This window comes from Acipenser ruthenus, chromosome 34 (assembly GCF_902713425.1).
Source record: "Acipenser ruthenus chromosome 34, fAciRut3.2 maternal haplotype, whole genome shotgun sequence".
In the NCBI taxonomy this organism is placed as follows: Eukaryota; Metazoa; Chordata; class Actinopteri; order Acipenseriformes; family Acipenseridae; genus Acipenser; species Acipenser ruthenus.
Window position 1 is genome coordinate 9,427,463 of NC_081222.1, and position 15,221 is coordinate 9,442,683.

Below are 15,221 nucleotides of genomic sequence, written 5' to 3' on the forward strand. Positions count from 1 at the left end.
ATAAATACATTTAGAAATAATTTAACTGACAATGTGAGTTGCCGCTCAAAAGATAAAGACAACGAAACTTATTTTTTTTAAAAACTGCAGAAAATATTGGCCAGTCTTTACAAAAATAAAGAGACGTAGCATTTCATATGAATGGCATGTAGTTTAATTCAGTAGTGTTAAGAGTTGTAATGTTCTTATATATTCTTCAAGATTAGCATTGAGGGTAAATGAGTGTTTTTTCTTTATAGGAGAGGAGGAACAAAATGGCAGGTGGTCAAACCGGACCATTTAAAGGTAGTGTCATTAAAATGTACGTCATAAAATAAAAATATATTGGATTTGTTTTTGGAGTAGCTGGATTCAGCTGTGTAAATGTACCCTTCTTGTCTGATCAGAATCAAGCCCAAATTCAAAGGCAGGTGGAGAGCTGACTCAGGAATAGAAACATCCTGGAGATATAATAATAAAACAAGAGTCAATTCTGAGGATGTAGATAATTGACCAATATACATCTCCCTGGCTGAACATAATAGTAAAAAGGAAAGTTGATTAAAATTATTAAAAGGAAAGGTGCGGAAAGGAAATTGGCTGTGCTGTAAGAAATTGTTGTAAATTTAAATCAGTCGGCTATATTTCTTTTTGTTTCTGAATTTTAGTGCATGAACATGGAGGACAAAATACAGAGATCTGTAAACAATTTACAAGGAAGATTGAAGAAAAAGGATATCAAGGATCAGTTTGTATTGACATTTGTATTGACATTCCGAAGCTGTCTTTTCTCTATGTTCATGAAGTTACCCGGGTTTTTCATGACATTAAGAGTGCACTGAATAGTGCTGGAAATATCAGTAAGTATATTAGTCATGTTTCTTGAACATCTCTTTAATAAAGCTGCAAAATGCATAACCATACCTGTCACATAGCTGAACTGGAAATGGATGACACTCTAATATATTACATTTTTTAAATTTTCATATCCAAGGCTTTCAAATCCTTGTTATTGTCTCTTATTGGCAAATTATTGCTAGAAAGAGGAAGCAACTGAACACTTGTTTATACAGCCACTTTAAATAATCCAACCTCCCCCTGCAGCGAAAATGTAAATTCAATTAAATCTGGCTGGTGCCACTGTTGAGCTGGTACTGAGATTGACTTCAATACACTAGAAATTATCACAGCACAATAAATAAATCCTATATTAAATTAAAGTACATCGAAACACTACAGTACATCGAAACACAGTCCTTTCAGTTACTGTATTTGACATTGTATCTTTTTTGTGTTCCCTGAAAAAACTGACACGTTTTTGTCTTTTACTGCTGTGTTATTCCCCTCCTGATGAAAAATAAAACTAACAGGAGGACTGTCTTCAGATAGTTAAACATTCGAGACAGATTGCTGTAAATATCCTGCCTTGACCCTGCTGAATCAAATCTTCCATGAACGATCTACCATCCTCATGAGCCATCTCTTGTGATGTGTCAGATATAAGAAAAAAATAAGAAAGAAAACAGCAACAGTGCCAGAGAAAAGAAAACACGCTACAAAATACGTCTCCCTGTACAGTTCTTCAAACCCAAGACATATTTTTTCTTTCCATGTGAAATGTGTGTGTGTACATACACATCAAATCAGATGAAATAATCAGATATGCATCACACTCGTTTATCTGTCACTGAAGTCAAAGTGTTATAGGGTCGGATATGTGAGTGCTGACTGTAGAAAACGTGGATGGGTTGTACATTTTTTTAACTAAAAACAAGTTCTGTTTTGTTTTGTTTTTAAGATTCCTATGATGCTGTGGTTGTATTTAGGAAAATAACACGATATGACATACCAGACTCCAGTGATCTCTACTCCAGAACCCGGCCCTTGGAGATCCCTGATGAGTTACCCATCGTTGCATGCTACTGGTTTGAAAATGACTGTGAGCAACAACTTTGTGACTGTGAGGAAAACGAGAAGTCTGTGGAGGAGCTTGTTAACTTAATAAAAAAGGTGCAAACAGTAAGAAGCTTCAAATATAATTGTCATTCTTTATTGTTTGATAGGTCTGTGTTTAGGAGCTGCTCTACTGTTCTAGCTATCTCTATCTGCTTATTCTGTCTTTAGTTAGGTGAGTTTAGATAAAAAAAGGTAATTGGAAAGGGGCTCAGGAGGCTGATATATATATATATATATATATATATATATATATATATATATATATATATATATATATACAGTACTGTGCAAAAGTTTTAGGCAGGTGTGAAAAAATGCTGTAAAGTAAGAATGCTTTCAAAAATAGACATGTTAATAGTTTATATTTATCAATTAACAAAATGCAAAGTGAGTGAACAGAAGAAAAATCTACATCAAATCAATATTTGGTGTGACCACCCTTTGCCTTCAAAACAGCATCAATTCTTCTAGGTACACTTGCACACAGTTTTTGAAGGAACTCGGCGGGTAGGCTGGCCCAAACATCTTGGAGAACTAACCACAGTTCTTCTGTGGATTTAGGCAGCCTCAGTTGCTTCTCTCTCTTCATGTAATCCCAGACAGACTTGATGATGTTGAGATCAGGGCTCTGTGGGGGCCATACCATCACTTCCAGGACTCCTTGTTCTTCTTTACGCTGAAGATAGTTCTTAATGACTTTCGCTGTATGTTTGGGGTCGTTGTCATGCTGCAGAATAAATTTGGGGCCAATCAGATGCCTCCCTGATGGTAGCATGATGGATAAGTATCTGCCTGTACTTCTCAGCATTGAGGAGACCATTAATTCTGACCAAATCCCCAACTCCATTTGCAGAAATGCAGCCCCAAACTTGCAAGGAACCTCCACCATGCTTCACTGTTGCCTGCAGACACTCATTCGTGTACCGCTCTCCAGCCCTTCGGCAAACAAACTGCCTTCTGCTACAGCCAAATATTTCAAATTTTGACTCATCAGTCCAGAGCACCTGCTGCCATTTTTCTGCTCCCCAGTTCCTGTGTTTTCGTGCATAGTTGAGTTGCTTGGCCTTGTTTCCACGTCGGAGGTATGGCTTTTTGGCCACAAGTCTTCCATGAAGGCCACTTCTGACCAGACTTCTCCGGACAGTAGATGGGTGTACAAGGATCCCACTGTTTTCTGCCAATTCTGAGCTGATGGCACTGCTGGACATCTTCCGATTGCGAAGGGAACTAAGCATGATGTGTCTTTCATCTGCTGCAGTAAGTTTCCTTGGCTGACCACTGCGTCTACGGTCCTCAACGTTGCCCGTTTCTTTGTGCTTCTTCAAAAGAGCTTGGACAGCACATCTGGAAACCCCTGTCTGCCTTGAAATTTCTGCCTGGGAGAGACTTTGCTGATGCAGTATAACTGCCTTGTGTCTTGTTGCTGTGCTCAGTCTTGCCATGGTGTATGACTTTTAAAAGTAAACTGTCTTCAGCAACCTCACCTTGTTAGCTGAGTTTTGCTGTTCCTCACCCAGTTTTTTCCTCCTACACAGCTGTTTCTGTTTCAATGATTGTGTTTCAACCTACATATTGAATTGATGATCATTAGCACCTGTTTGGTATAATTGTTTAATCATACACCTGACTTTATGCCTACAAAATCCCTGACTTTGTGCAAGTGTACCTAGAAGAATTGATGCTGTTTTGAAGGCAAAGGGTGGTCACACCAAATATGGATTTGATTTAGATTTTTCTTCTGTTCACTCACTTTGCATTTAGTTAAATGATAAATATAATCTATTAACATGTCTATTTTTGAAAGCATTCTTACTTTACAGCATTTTTTCACACCTGCCTAAAACTTTTGCACAGTACTGTATATATATATATATATATATATATATATATATATATATATATATATATATATATATATATATATATATATATATACATACATACAGTGCCTTGCATAAGTAATCACCCCCCTTGGACTTTTCCACATTTTGTAGTGTTACAACCTGGAATTAAAATGGATTTAATTAGGATTTTTTGTCACTGATCTACACAAAATAGTCCATAATGTCGAAGTGGGGAAAAAAATCTACATATTTTTCAAAATGATTTACAAATAAAAAACTGAAAAGTCTTGATTGCATAAGTATTCACCCCCTTTGCTGTGATACCCCTAAATAAGCTCAAGTCATATAATTAGTTGAATGGAGTCCACCCTTGTGCAATTAAAGTGTTAAATACACCTGTTTCTGGAAGGCCCCAGAGTTTGTTAGAGAGCATATCTAAACAAACAGCATCATGAAGACCAAGGAGCTATCAAAACAAGTCTGTGGTAAAGTTCTGGAGAAGCACCAATCAGGGTTGGGTTATAAAAAAAATATCCCAAACTTTGAACATCCCCCGGAGCACCGTTAAATCCATTGTTAAAAAATGGAAAGAATATGGCACAACCGCGACTCTGCCTAGAGAAGGCCGTCCACCAAAACTCAGTGACCAGGTAAGGAGGGCATTAGTCAGAGAAGCAACCAAGAGGCCAGTGGTAACTCTGAAGGAGCTGGAGAGATCCACAGCCGAGATGGGAGAAACAGTCCATGGGACAACTATAACCCAGACGCTCCACAAAGCTGGGCTTTATGGAAGATTGGCAAGAAGAAAGCCATTGCTGAAAAAAAACATATCAAATCCTGTTTGGATTTTGCCAAAAGGCATGTGGGAGACACAGCAAACATGTGGAAAAAGGTTCTCTGGTCTGATGAGACCAAAATTGAACTTTTTGGCCTTAGCGCAAAACGCTATGTGTGGCGCAAAGCCAACACTGCTCATCACCCTGAGAACACCATCCCCACGGTGAAGCATGGTGGTGGCAGCATCATGGGGATGCTTTTCATCGGCAGGGACTGGGAAACTGGTCAGGATTGAGGGCAAGATGGATGGAGCCAAATACAGGGAAATTCTAGAGGAAAACCTGTTTCATTCTGCAAGAGACCTGGGGCAGAGGTTCACCTTCCAGCAGGACACACAGCCAAAGCTACACTGGAGTGGTTTAAAAACAAGAACCTGAATGTCTTAGAATGGCCCAGTCAAAGCCCAGACCTCAATCTGATTGAGAATCTGTGGCAACACTTGAAAATTGCTGTTCACCAACGGTCACCATCCAACTTGACAGAGCTTGAGCAATTTTGCCAAGAAGAATGGGCAAAAATTGCAGGATCCAGATGTGCAAAGCTGGTAGAGACTTACCGAAAAATAATCACAGCTGTAATTGCTGCCAAAGGTGCTTCTACCAAGTATTGACTCAGGGGGGTGAATACTTATGCAACCAACAGATGTCTCTTTTTCATTTAATTAGCTTTTGTGTCACAATAAAAAATATTTTGCACCTTCAAAGTGTTAAGTATGTTGTGTAAATCAAATGGTAAAAATCCCAATTAAATCCATTTTAATTCCAGGTTGTAACATTACAAAATGTGGAAAAGTCCAAGGGAGGTGAATACTTATGTAAGGCGCTATATATATATATATATATATATATATATATATATATATATATATATATATATATATACAGTGCCTTGCGAAAGTATTCGGCCCCCTTGAACTTTGCGACCTTTTGCCACATTTCAGGCTTCAAACATAAAGATATGAAACTGTAATTTTTTGTGAAGAATCAACAACAAGTGGGACACAATCATGAAGTGGAACGAAATTTATTGGATATTTCAAACTTTTTTAACAAATAAAAAACTGAAAAATTGGGCGTGCAAAATTATTCAGCCCCCTTAAGTTAATACTTTGTAGCGCCACCTTTTGCTGCGATTACAGCTGTAAGTCGCTTGGGGTATGTCTCTATCAGTTTTGCACATCGAGAGACTGAAATTTTTGCCCATTCCTCCTTGCAAAACAGCTCGAGCTCAGTGAGGTTGGATGGAGAGCATTTGTGAACAGCAGTTTTCAGTTCTTTCCACAGATTCTCGATTGGATTCAGGTCTGGACTTTGACTTGGCCATTCTAACACCTGGATATGTTTATTTGTGAACCATTCCATTGTAGATTTTGCTTTATGTTTTGGATCATTGTCTTGTTGGAAGACAAATCTCTGTCCCAGTCTCAGGTCTTTTGCAGACTCCATCAGGTTTTCTTCCAGAATGGTCCTGTATTTGGCTCCATCCATCTTCCCATCAATTTTAACCATCTTCCCTGTCCCTGCTGAAGAAAAGCAGGCCCAAACCATGATGCTGCCACCACCATGTTTGACAGTGGGGATGGTGTGTTCAGGGTGATGAGCTGTGTTGCTTTTACGCCAAACATAACGTTTTGCATTGTTGCCAAAAAGTTCGATTTTGGTTTCATCTGACCAGAGCACCTTCTTCCACATGTTTGGTGTGTCTCCCAGGTGGCTTGTGGCAAACTGTAAACAACACTTTTTATGGATATCTTTAAGAAATGGCTTTCTTCTTGCCACTCTTCCATAAAGGCCAGATTTGTGCAGTATACGACTGATTGTTGTCCTATGGACAGAGTCTCCCACCTCAGCTGTAGATCTCTGCAGTTCATCCAGAGTGATCATGGGCCTCTTGGCTGCATCTCTGATCAGTCTTCTCCTTGTATGAGCTGAAAGTTTAGAGGGACGGCCAGGTCTTGGTAGATTTGCAGTGGTCTGATACTCCTTCCATTTCAATATTATCGCTTGCACAGTGCTCCTTGGGATGTTTAAAGCTTGGGAAATCTTTTTGTATCCAAATCCGGCTTTAAACTTCTCCACAACAGTATCTCGGACCTGCCTGGTGTGTTCCTTGTTCTTCATGATGCTCTCTGCGCTTTAAACGGACCTCTGAGACTATCACAGTGCAGGTGCATTTATACGGAGACTTGATTACACACAGGTGGATTCTATTTATCATCATTAGTCATTTAGGTCAACATTGGATCATTCAGAGATCCTCGCTGAACTTCTGGAGAGAGTTTGCTGCACTGTAAGTAAAGGGGCTGAATAATTTTGCACGCCCAATTTTTCCGTTTTTTATTTGTTAAAAAAGTTTGAAATATCCAATAAATTTCGTTCCACTTCATGATTGTGTCCCACTTGTTGTTGATTCTTCACAAAAAATTACAGTTTCATATCTTTATGTTTGAAGCCTGAAATGTGGCAAAAGGTCGCAAATTTCAAGGGGGCTGAATACTTTCGCAAGTCACTGTATATATATATATATATATATATATATATATATATATATATATATATATATATATATATATATATATATTGTTATACTAGTGGGTTCTAGTGTATGTTAATATCTCCTATGTTTTCTACTGCATGTATTGGTTGTGTTTTATGTATTGAAAACTCAGAGCACTTCCTCCTCCTCAGTCTCTGAAGCTGTTCCCTTTGTGTGGCGGGAAGGAGCCTGGCTATATAAACTCGGAGTGGGAGTATTCACGTGCTCTGATTCCCAGCTGCGTTAGGGAGAGGTACTGCTGTACTGCGCTACTGTGGGAGTGTACTAAACGGAGGGCCCTAGTGACAGGGACCGACCCTGCATTGCTGACTACAACCTCTGTACTGCTGCTTTACTTTGTTAATAAACCATACAATTGGTTTCAGTTAAACTGGCTGAGTCAGTGCCTTATTTCCCACCACCTAATAAAGCAAGCCTTTGGTCTCCATCCACCCTCCAACAATCTGCGAGACTCACGCAGCGACCTGCCCGGAGTAAGCAGACCGAGATGGACGGGCAGGAGGTAGCAATATATACAATATATATATATATATATATATATATATATATATATATATATATATATATATATATATATATATACACACTGAGGGTACAAAACATTAGGAACACCTGCTCTTTCCATGAAATAGACTGACGAGGTGAATCCAGGTGAAAGCTATGATCCCTTATTGATGTAACCTGTTAAATCCACTTCAAATCAGTGTCGATGAAGGTGAGACAGGTTAAAGAAGGATTTTTAAGCCTTGACACAATTGAGACATGGATTGTGTACGTGTGCCATTCAGAGGGTAAATGGGCAAGACAAAAGATTTAAGTGCCTTTGGACGGGGTATGGTAGTAGGTGCCAGGCGCGCCGGTTTGAGTGTGTCAAGAACTGCAACGCTGCTGGGTTTTTCACGCTCAACAGTTTCCCGTGTGCATCAAGGATGGTCCATCACCCAAAGGACATCCAGCCAGCGGCAGGCCAGTGCTCGAAAATGGCTCATTGATGAAAGAGGCCAAAGGAGGCTGACACGAATTGTGCAGAGCAACAGACGGGCTACAGGTAGTCAACTGACAGTCCAGTACAACATTGGTGCCGAAAGACCCATAAAAGAAAGCACAACTCGTCGTACCTTGACACGAATGGGTTATGGCAGCCGACGACCTAACATAGTTCCACTTCTTTCAGCAAAAAACAAGAAACTGCAGTTGCAGTGGGCTAAGGAACAAAAACACTGGACACTGGAGGATTGGAAAAACATTGCCTGGTCTGATGAATCCCAGTTCCTGCTGTTTCACGCTGATGGGAGGACTAGGGTATGGAGAAAACCACATGAGTACATGCATCCATCATGCCGCGTATCAGCATTGCAGGCTGGTGGTGGTGGTGTGATGGTGTGGGGTGTGTTTTCATGGCACACATTGGGCCCCTTGATAAAAGTGGAGCAATGTTTGAATGCCACAGGATATCTGAACATCATTGCCAATCAGGTGCATCCCTTCATGGCAGCAGTGTATCCATCTGCTAATGGATTTTTTCAGCAGGATAATTCCCCATGCTACAAGGCGAGGATTGTCCAGGAATGGTTCCACGAACAAGACAGTGAATTCAGCTCACTGCAGTAGCCTGCCCAGTCACCAGATCTCAATCCAATTGAGCATCTCTGGGATGAGATGGAATGAGCTATTCAGAGTAGAGATCCACTACCAGCCAACTTGACACAACTGTGGGAAACATTGGAGTCAACATGGGCCAGCATCCCTGTGGAACGCTTTCGACACCTTGTAGAGTCCATGCCCCGACGAATTGAGGCTTTTCTGAGGGCAAAAAGGGGTGCAACTCAATATTAGGAAGGGGTTCCTAATGTTTTGTACACTCAGTGTGTGTGTTATATATATATATATATATATATATATATATATATATATATATATATATATATACAGACGTGCTCAAATTTGTTGGTACCCCTCCACAAAAAACGAAGAATGCACAATTTTCTCTGAAATAACTTGAAACTGACAAAAGTAATTGGCATCCACCATTGTTTATTCCATATTTAATAGAAATCAGACTTTGCTTTTGATTTTTTATTCAACATAATATTGTAAATAAGAAAACAAATGAAAATGGCATGGACAAAAATGATGGGACCGCTAACTTAATATTTTGTTGCATAACCTTTAGAGGCAATCACTGCAATCAAACGTTTTCTGTAGCTCTCAATGAGACTTCTGCACCTGTTAACAGGTAGTTTGGCTCACTCTTCCTGAGCAAACTGCTCCAGCTGTCTCAGGTTTGATGGGTGCCTTCTCCAGACTGCAAGTTTCAGCTCTTTCCATAGATGTTCGATAGGATTCAGATCAGGACTCATAGAAGGCCACTTCAGAATAGTCTAATGTTTTGTTCTTATCCATTCTTGGGTGCTTTTAGCTGTGTGTTTTGGGTCATTATCCTGTTGGAGGACCCATGACCTGCGGCTGAGACAGAGCTTTCTGACACTGGGCAGTACGTTTCGCTCCAGAATGCCTTGATAGTCTTGATTTCATTGTGCCCTGCACAGATTCAAGGCACCCTGTGCCAGGCGCAGCAAAGCAGCCCCAAAACATAACCGAGCCTCCTCCATGTTTCACTGTAGGTGTTCTTTTCTTTGAAAGCTTCATTTTTTCGTCTGTGAACATAGAGCTGATGTGACTTGCCAAAAAGCTCCAGTTTTGACTCATCTGTCCAAAGGACATTCTCCCAGAAGGATTGTGGCTTGTCAATATGCATTTTAGCAAATTCCAGTCTGGCTTTTTTATGTTTTTCTTTCAAAAGTGGAGTCCTACTGGGTCTTCTTCCATGGAGCCCACTTTCGCTCAAAAAGTGACGGATGGTGCGATCAGAAACTGATGGACATTCACCTTGGAGTTCAGCTTGTATCTCTTTGGCAGTTATCCTTGGTTCTTTTTCTACCATTCGCACTATCCTTCTGTTCACTCTGGGGTCGATTTTCCTCTTGCGGCCGCGCCCAGGGAGGTTGGCTACAGTTCCATGGACCTTAAACTTCTTAATAATATTTGCAACTGTTGTCACAGGAACATCAAGCTGCTTGGAGATGGTCTTGTAGCCTTTACTTTTACCATGCTTGTCTATTATTTTCTTTCTGATCTCTTCAGACAACTCTCTCCTTTGCTTTCTCTTGTCCATGTTCAGTGTGGTGCACACAATGATACCAAACACCACAGTGACTACTTTTCTCCACTTAAATAGGCTGAATGACTGATTACAAGATTGGAGACATGTGTGATACTAATTAAAGAAACTAATTACTTTGAAATATCACTATAATCCAATTATTTATTATCTTTTCTAAGGGGTACCAACAAATGTGTCCAGGCCATTTTAGAATATCTTTGTAGAATAAGCAATAATTCATCTCTTTTCACAACGTCTTTGCTTTATTCTATGACATATCAAAGGCATGCAAGTATACATGATAAAATAGCTTTTAATTTCATCACTTTTCAGGAGGAATGAAGCATTATTTCAATGAGCTGTAAGGGTACCAACAAATTTGAGCATGTCTATATATATATATTATTATTATTATTATTATTTATTTCTTAGCAGACGCCCTTATCCAGGGCGACTTACAATCGCAAGCAAATACAAATACATTCAAGTGTTACAATACAAGTCATACAATAAGAGCAAGAAATACAATAATTTTTTTTTTCAAGTGTGACAAACCAGAATTCAATAATACAGCAGATAATAGTGAGAGTTACATCAGGATATGATTAGATAGTGATAGTTACATCAGGATATGATTAAGTGCAAAATACTACAGGTTAAACACTTGGCAGATTACAATATTCAGAAGTACAGGATTAAATGTAGTAAAATAGGGGGCAGATAAGAGCAAAATAAAGCATATTTAAATGAAGGGTGATAGTGTCCCAGGATACAACAGAGAAGTTCTACAGGTGCTGTTTGAAGAGGTGAGTCTTAAGAAGGCGTCGGAAGGTGGTCAGGGATTGGGCAGTCCTGACATCTGTAGGGAGGTCATTCCACCACTGCGGAGCAAGGGTGAAGAAGGAGCGGGCTCGGGAGGCAGGGGAGCGTAGCGGAGGTAGAGCCAGTCTTCTAGTGCAGGCGGAGCGGAGAGGTCGAGTGGGGGTGTAGGGAGAGATGAGGGTCTGGCGGTAGCTGGGTGCAGTCTGGTCAAGGCATCTGTAGGCTAGTACAAGAGTCTTGAACTGGATGCGAGCGGTGATCGGGAGCCAGTGGAGCGAGCGGAGTAGTGGAGTAGCGTGGGCGAAGCGAGGCAGAGAGAACACCAGGCGGACAGCAGAGTTCTGGATGAGCTGGAGCGGACAGGTGGCGGATGCAGGGAGGCCAGCCAGGAGGGAGTTGCAGTAGTCTAGGCGGGAGAGTACCAGGGCCTGGACCAGGAGCTGGGTAGCGTAGTTGGTGAGGAAGGGTCGGATTCTTCGGATGTTGCTCAGGAAGAATCGGCAAGTGCGTGCCAGAGTGGAGATGTGCTGGGAATAAGAGAGGCAGGGGTCCAGGGTGACTCCAAGGTTCTTAATGGAGGAAGAGGGAGAGAGTGTGGTAGATTCCAGAGGAACAGAGATAGAGAGATCAGAGGAGGGGGAGGAGGAGGGAAAGAAAAGGAGGTCAGATTTAGAGAGGTTGAGTTTGAGGTGATGCGAGTGCATCCAGGAGGAAATAGCAGACAGACAGGTAGAGATACGGGAGGAGATGGTGGAGTCAGAGGTGGGGAAGGAGAGGAAAATCTGAGCATCATCAGCATAGAAATGGTATGAGAAACCATAGGATGCGATGAGGGGGCCCAGGGAGCGGGTGTAGAGAGAGAACAGGAGAGGACCCAAGACTGACCCTTGGGGGACTCCAGTTAAGAGAGGGTGAGGTGCGGAGGTTGCTCCATGCCAGGTTACCTGCTAAGTGCGGTTGGAGAGGTAGGAGGAGAACCAGGCCAGAGCAGTGCCAGAGATCCCCAGGTCAGCAAGAGATGATAGTAGAATAGAGTGATCAACAGTGTCAAAGGCAGCAGAGAGGTCGAGGAGAATTAGGACAGAGGAGAGAGAGGCAGCTCGGGCACACTTAAGTGAGTTGGTGACAGATAGGAGGGCGGTTTCAGTGGAGTGAGCAGAGCGGAAGCCAGATTGGAGAGGGTCAAGCAGAGAGTGGTTGGACAGGAAAGCAGAGAGCTGGCGTTGTACAGCCCGCTCGAGGGTTTTGGATATATATAAAAAATGTAATGCACATCAGCAGTCCCAAAGGTCCTGTTTAACGCCAGGCAGAAAGCAGAGTGACATTTCTTTTACTGACTACTTTCATGCAATCTGGACTGGCTGTTGTACAAGGTAATGTGCAGAGATTCAGTCTGCTTTTCTGTAACATGCTAATCAGACACTAGTGCTACAGTATGTAGATCTTCTCTGTAAATGAGCTGCAGTGACTCACTCAATTGAGGTGTGATAAATACTGCACTGGAAATAGAACACATCTACTGTAGAATATCAAGTAATATAATTTTAATTCTCAAGATGAAATGTACAATATGTTTCTGTGAAAACTTCTGTAAATTAGTGTCAACCTGTATAGTTAAGAATCAGCAGGCTAAAGGAAGGGTCCGGATGGTGTTGAAGACTGAAGAGAAGTTCTCACACAACAAAAGTCCAAAAACAGTTTTTATTTATTTGAAAAAAAAATCTTCACAAAAGAGAGAGAGCTCCTCAGGACCACAGCTGGTGTGGTTTAAAAGCAAGGGCCAGTCGAAACTGTTTACAAGCAAAACAGAAGACAAAACAAAACCAAAAAATAAAATTAATAAATGACTAAATAAATAAATGCATAGATCATGCATTCAAACTGGCCTGTAAGAGAAAAAAAAAACTCTAGTAGTCACAGCACCCTTACAGCAGCAAAAGCTCCCAGTCCTATTCCTGTCTATCAATGGGCACACACCCCTGCAAGTCTAAATACCAGGGCGGACACACGCGTGCACACGTTCTTTCTCATGACCGCACATGGCCCTCAGCCATGCAGCCAACAATACGAGAAGCTGCCACTCAAAAGAAAATTAAACTGAACTTTTAAAACACTGCAGAAAACATTGGACAGTATTTACAAAAATAGATCTAGCATTTCATATCAATTCTACCCTTTTCCCATGCAATATCCCATGGTCTTCATTTTTGTTAAAACACTCAACTTTTCCCCTTTTTTGTTTCCTTTACAAGGACACGACCTGCTGCTGCTCCTGCCTCTTCTCATGGTAAGTACTATTAGGTTTTACTTGCGCTTTACTAATACTGCTCCAAGTAGAGTCACAGCACCCTAGAGCAGCAATAGTTCACAGTACTTTACGGTAACAATATTATACCCAACACACCAAATAATATAGTTTTATAATTTTTTAAGTGAACGTCAGCATTTACATTCCAAATATTATTTTTTGTAGGATATTTATAAGTCAGTATAATGCCAGTGTGTTGCATTTGTTAAGTGCAGACCGGTTTGGGAAAGATGCTCTTCCGAGGATTCCTCAGGGAAGTATGAAGTAGAGGTGTGTGACATACTGGAGTTTAATGGCACATTGGAGGGAGTATGCGTCAAGGTTTGGGTTCAATCTATCTGCAACATGTCATGCAGAAGCTGATGAATTCAGAACCTTGCCAGGGACCTACTTCACTCGGAGAGTTTGCTGAGAGAAACAGAGATGAATTTTGTAAAAGATTCATCCTCATTTTTTTCTTTTCATGTATCTCTATTTTTTAGCCTGTCTAGCAAAGCTTCTTCCACAGGATCTAAACTCTTTCTCTTCTTTTCTAGCTTATTGGACATCCTGGGAGTCTTGAACAGGTGCGTAATCTAGCTGACCTACAGATGCACTTTCTGTGTTGCTGCAAAAACTTTCACTCTCTTCAGCATTGTCTGGTGGTGATGGGTTCTAAAATAATAATCATAACTTCTTCACAGCATAGGCTACTTGTAATAAAATAATAATCATAAGAAAAAACATTGGAAACAAAGGTTTCAAACTTCATTGTTATGTCATAAACTACAGTATATTATTACTTTTAATGCAAACTGAATAATACTGAATAAGACATCAACATGATTGTATCTATCAAAACACATATAACAATAAGTTACCTTCAAGTTCATCTGTGAATGCGTAATTATATATAGCCTATATATACAAACTTATAATATGGCAAAGAGCATTATGAAAGATATACGTGCTGCATTATCATATTCAAAGTTAAATAATATTACTATGGAAATAAATATTTGTGTTTTTATTTTGTGACAAAAAAATTAAAGTGAGATGGGCTCCGGATCGTGTTAGCTGTCTAGAACATAAGAACATAAGAAAGTTTACAAATGAGAGGAGGCTATTCGGCCCATCTTGCTTGTTTGGTTGTTAGTAGCTTATTGATCACAGAATCTCATCAAGCAGCTTCTTGAAGGATCCCAGCGTGTCAGCTTCAACAACATTACTGGGGAGTTGGTTACAGACCCTCACAATTCTCTGTGTAAAAAAGTGCCTCCTATTTTCTGTTCTGAATGCCCCTTTATCTAATCTCCATTTGTGACCCCTGGTCCTTGTTTCTTTTTTCAGGTCAAAAAAGTCCCCTGGGTCGACATTGTCATTACTTTTTAGGATTTTGAATGCTTGAATCAGATTACCATGTAGTCCTCTTTATTCAAGACTGAATAGATTCAATTCTTTTAGCCTGTCTGCATACGACATGCCTTTTAAACCCGGGATATTTCTGGTCGCTCTTCTTTGCACTCTTTCTTGAGCAGCAATATCTTTTTTGTAACAAGGTGACCAGAACTGAACACAATATTGTAGGTGAGGTCCTACTAATGCATTGTAAAGTTTTAACATTACTTCCCTTGATTTAAATTCAACACTTCTCACAATATATCCGAGCATATTGTTAGCCTTTTTTATAGCTTCCCTACGTTGTCTAGATGAAGACATTTCTGAGTCAACATAAACTCCTAGATCTTTTTCATAGATTCCTTCTTCTATTTCAGTA

At 40.4% G+C, this 15,221-nt stretch overlaps 1 protein-coding gene across 1 annotated transcript in view; it reads left to right on the forward strand.

Moving 5' to 3' along the window:
* Positions 1-245: 245 nt before the first annotated feature.
* LOC131704996 (uncharacterized) overlaps positions 246-15,221 on the forward strand; it is a 52,987-nt gene continuing 38,011 nt past the window's right edge. The window contains exons 1-5 of the mRNA XM_059006841.1: positions 246-285; positions 648-839; positions 1,778-1,989; positions 13,410-13,444; positions 14,002-14,031. Coding sequence (XP_058862824.1) covers positions 255-285; positions 648-839; positions 1,778-1,989; positions 13,410-13,444; positions 14,002-14,031 — 500 coding nt within the window. The 5' untranslated portion in view covers positions 246-254. The remainder of the gene's footprint in view (positions 286-647; positions 840-1,777; positions 1,990-13,409; positions 13,445-14,001; positions 14,032-15,221) is intronic.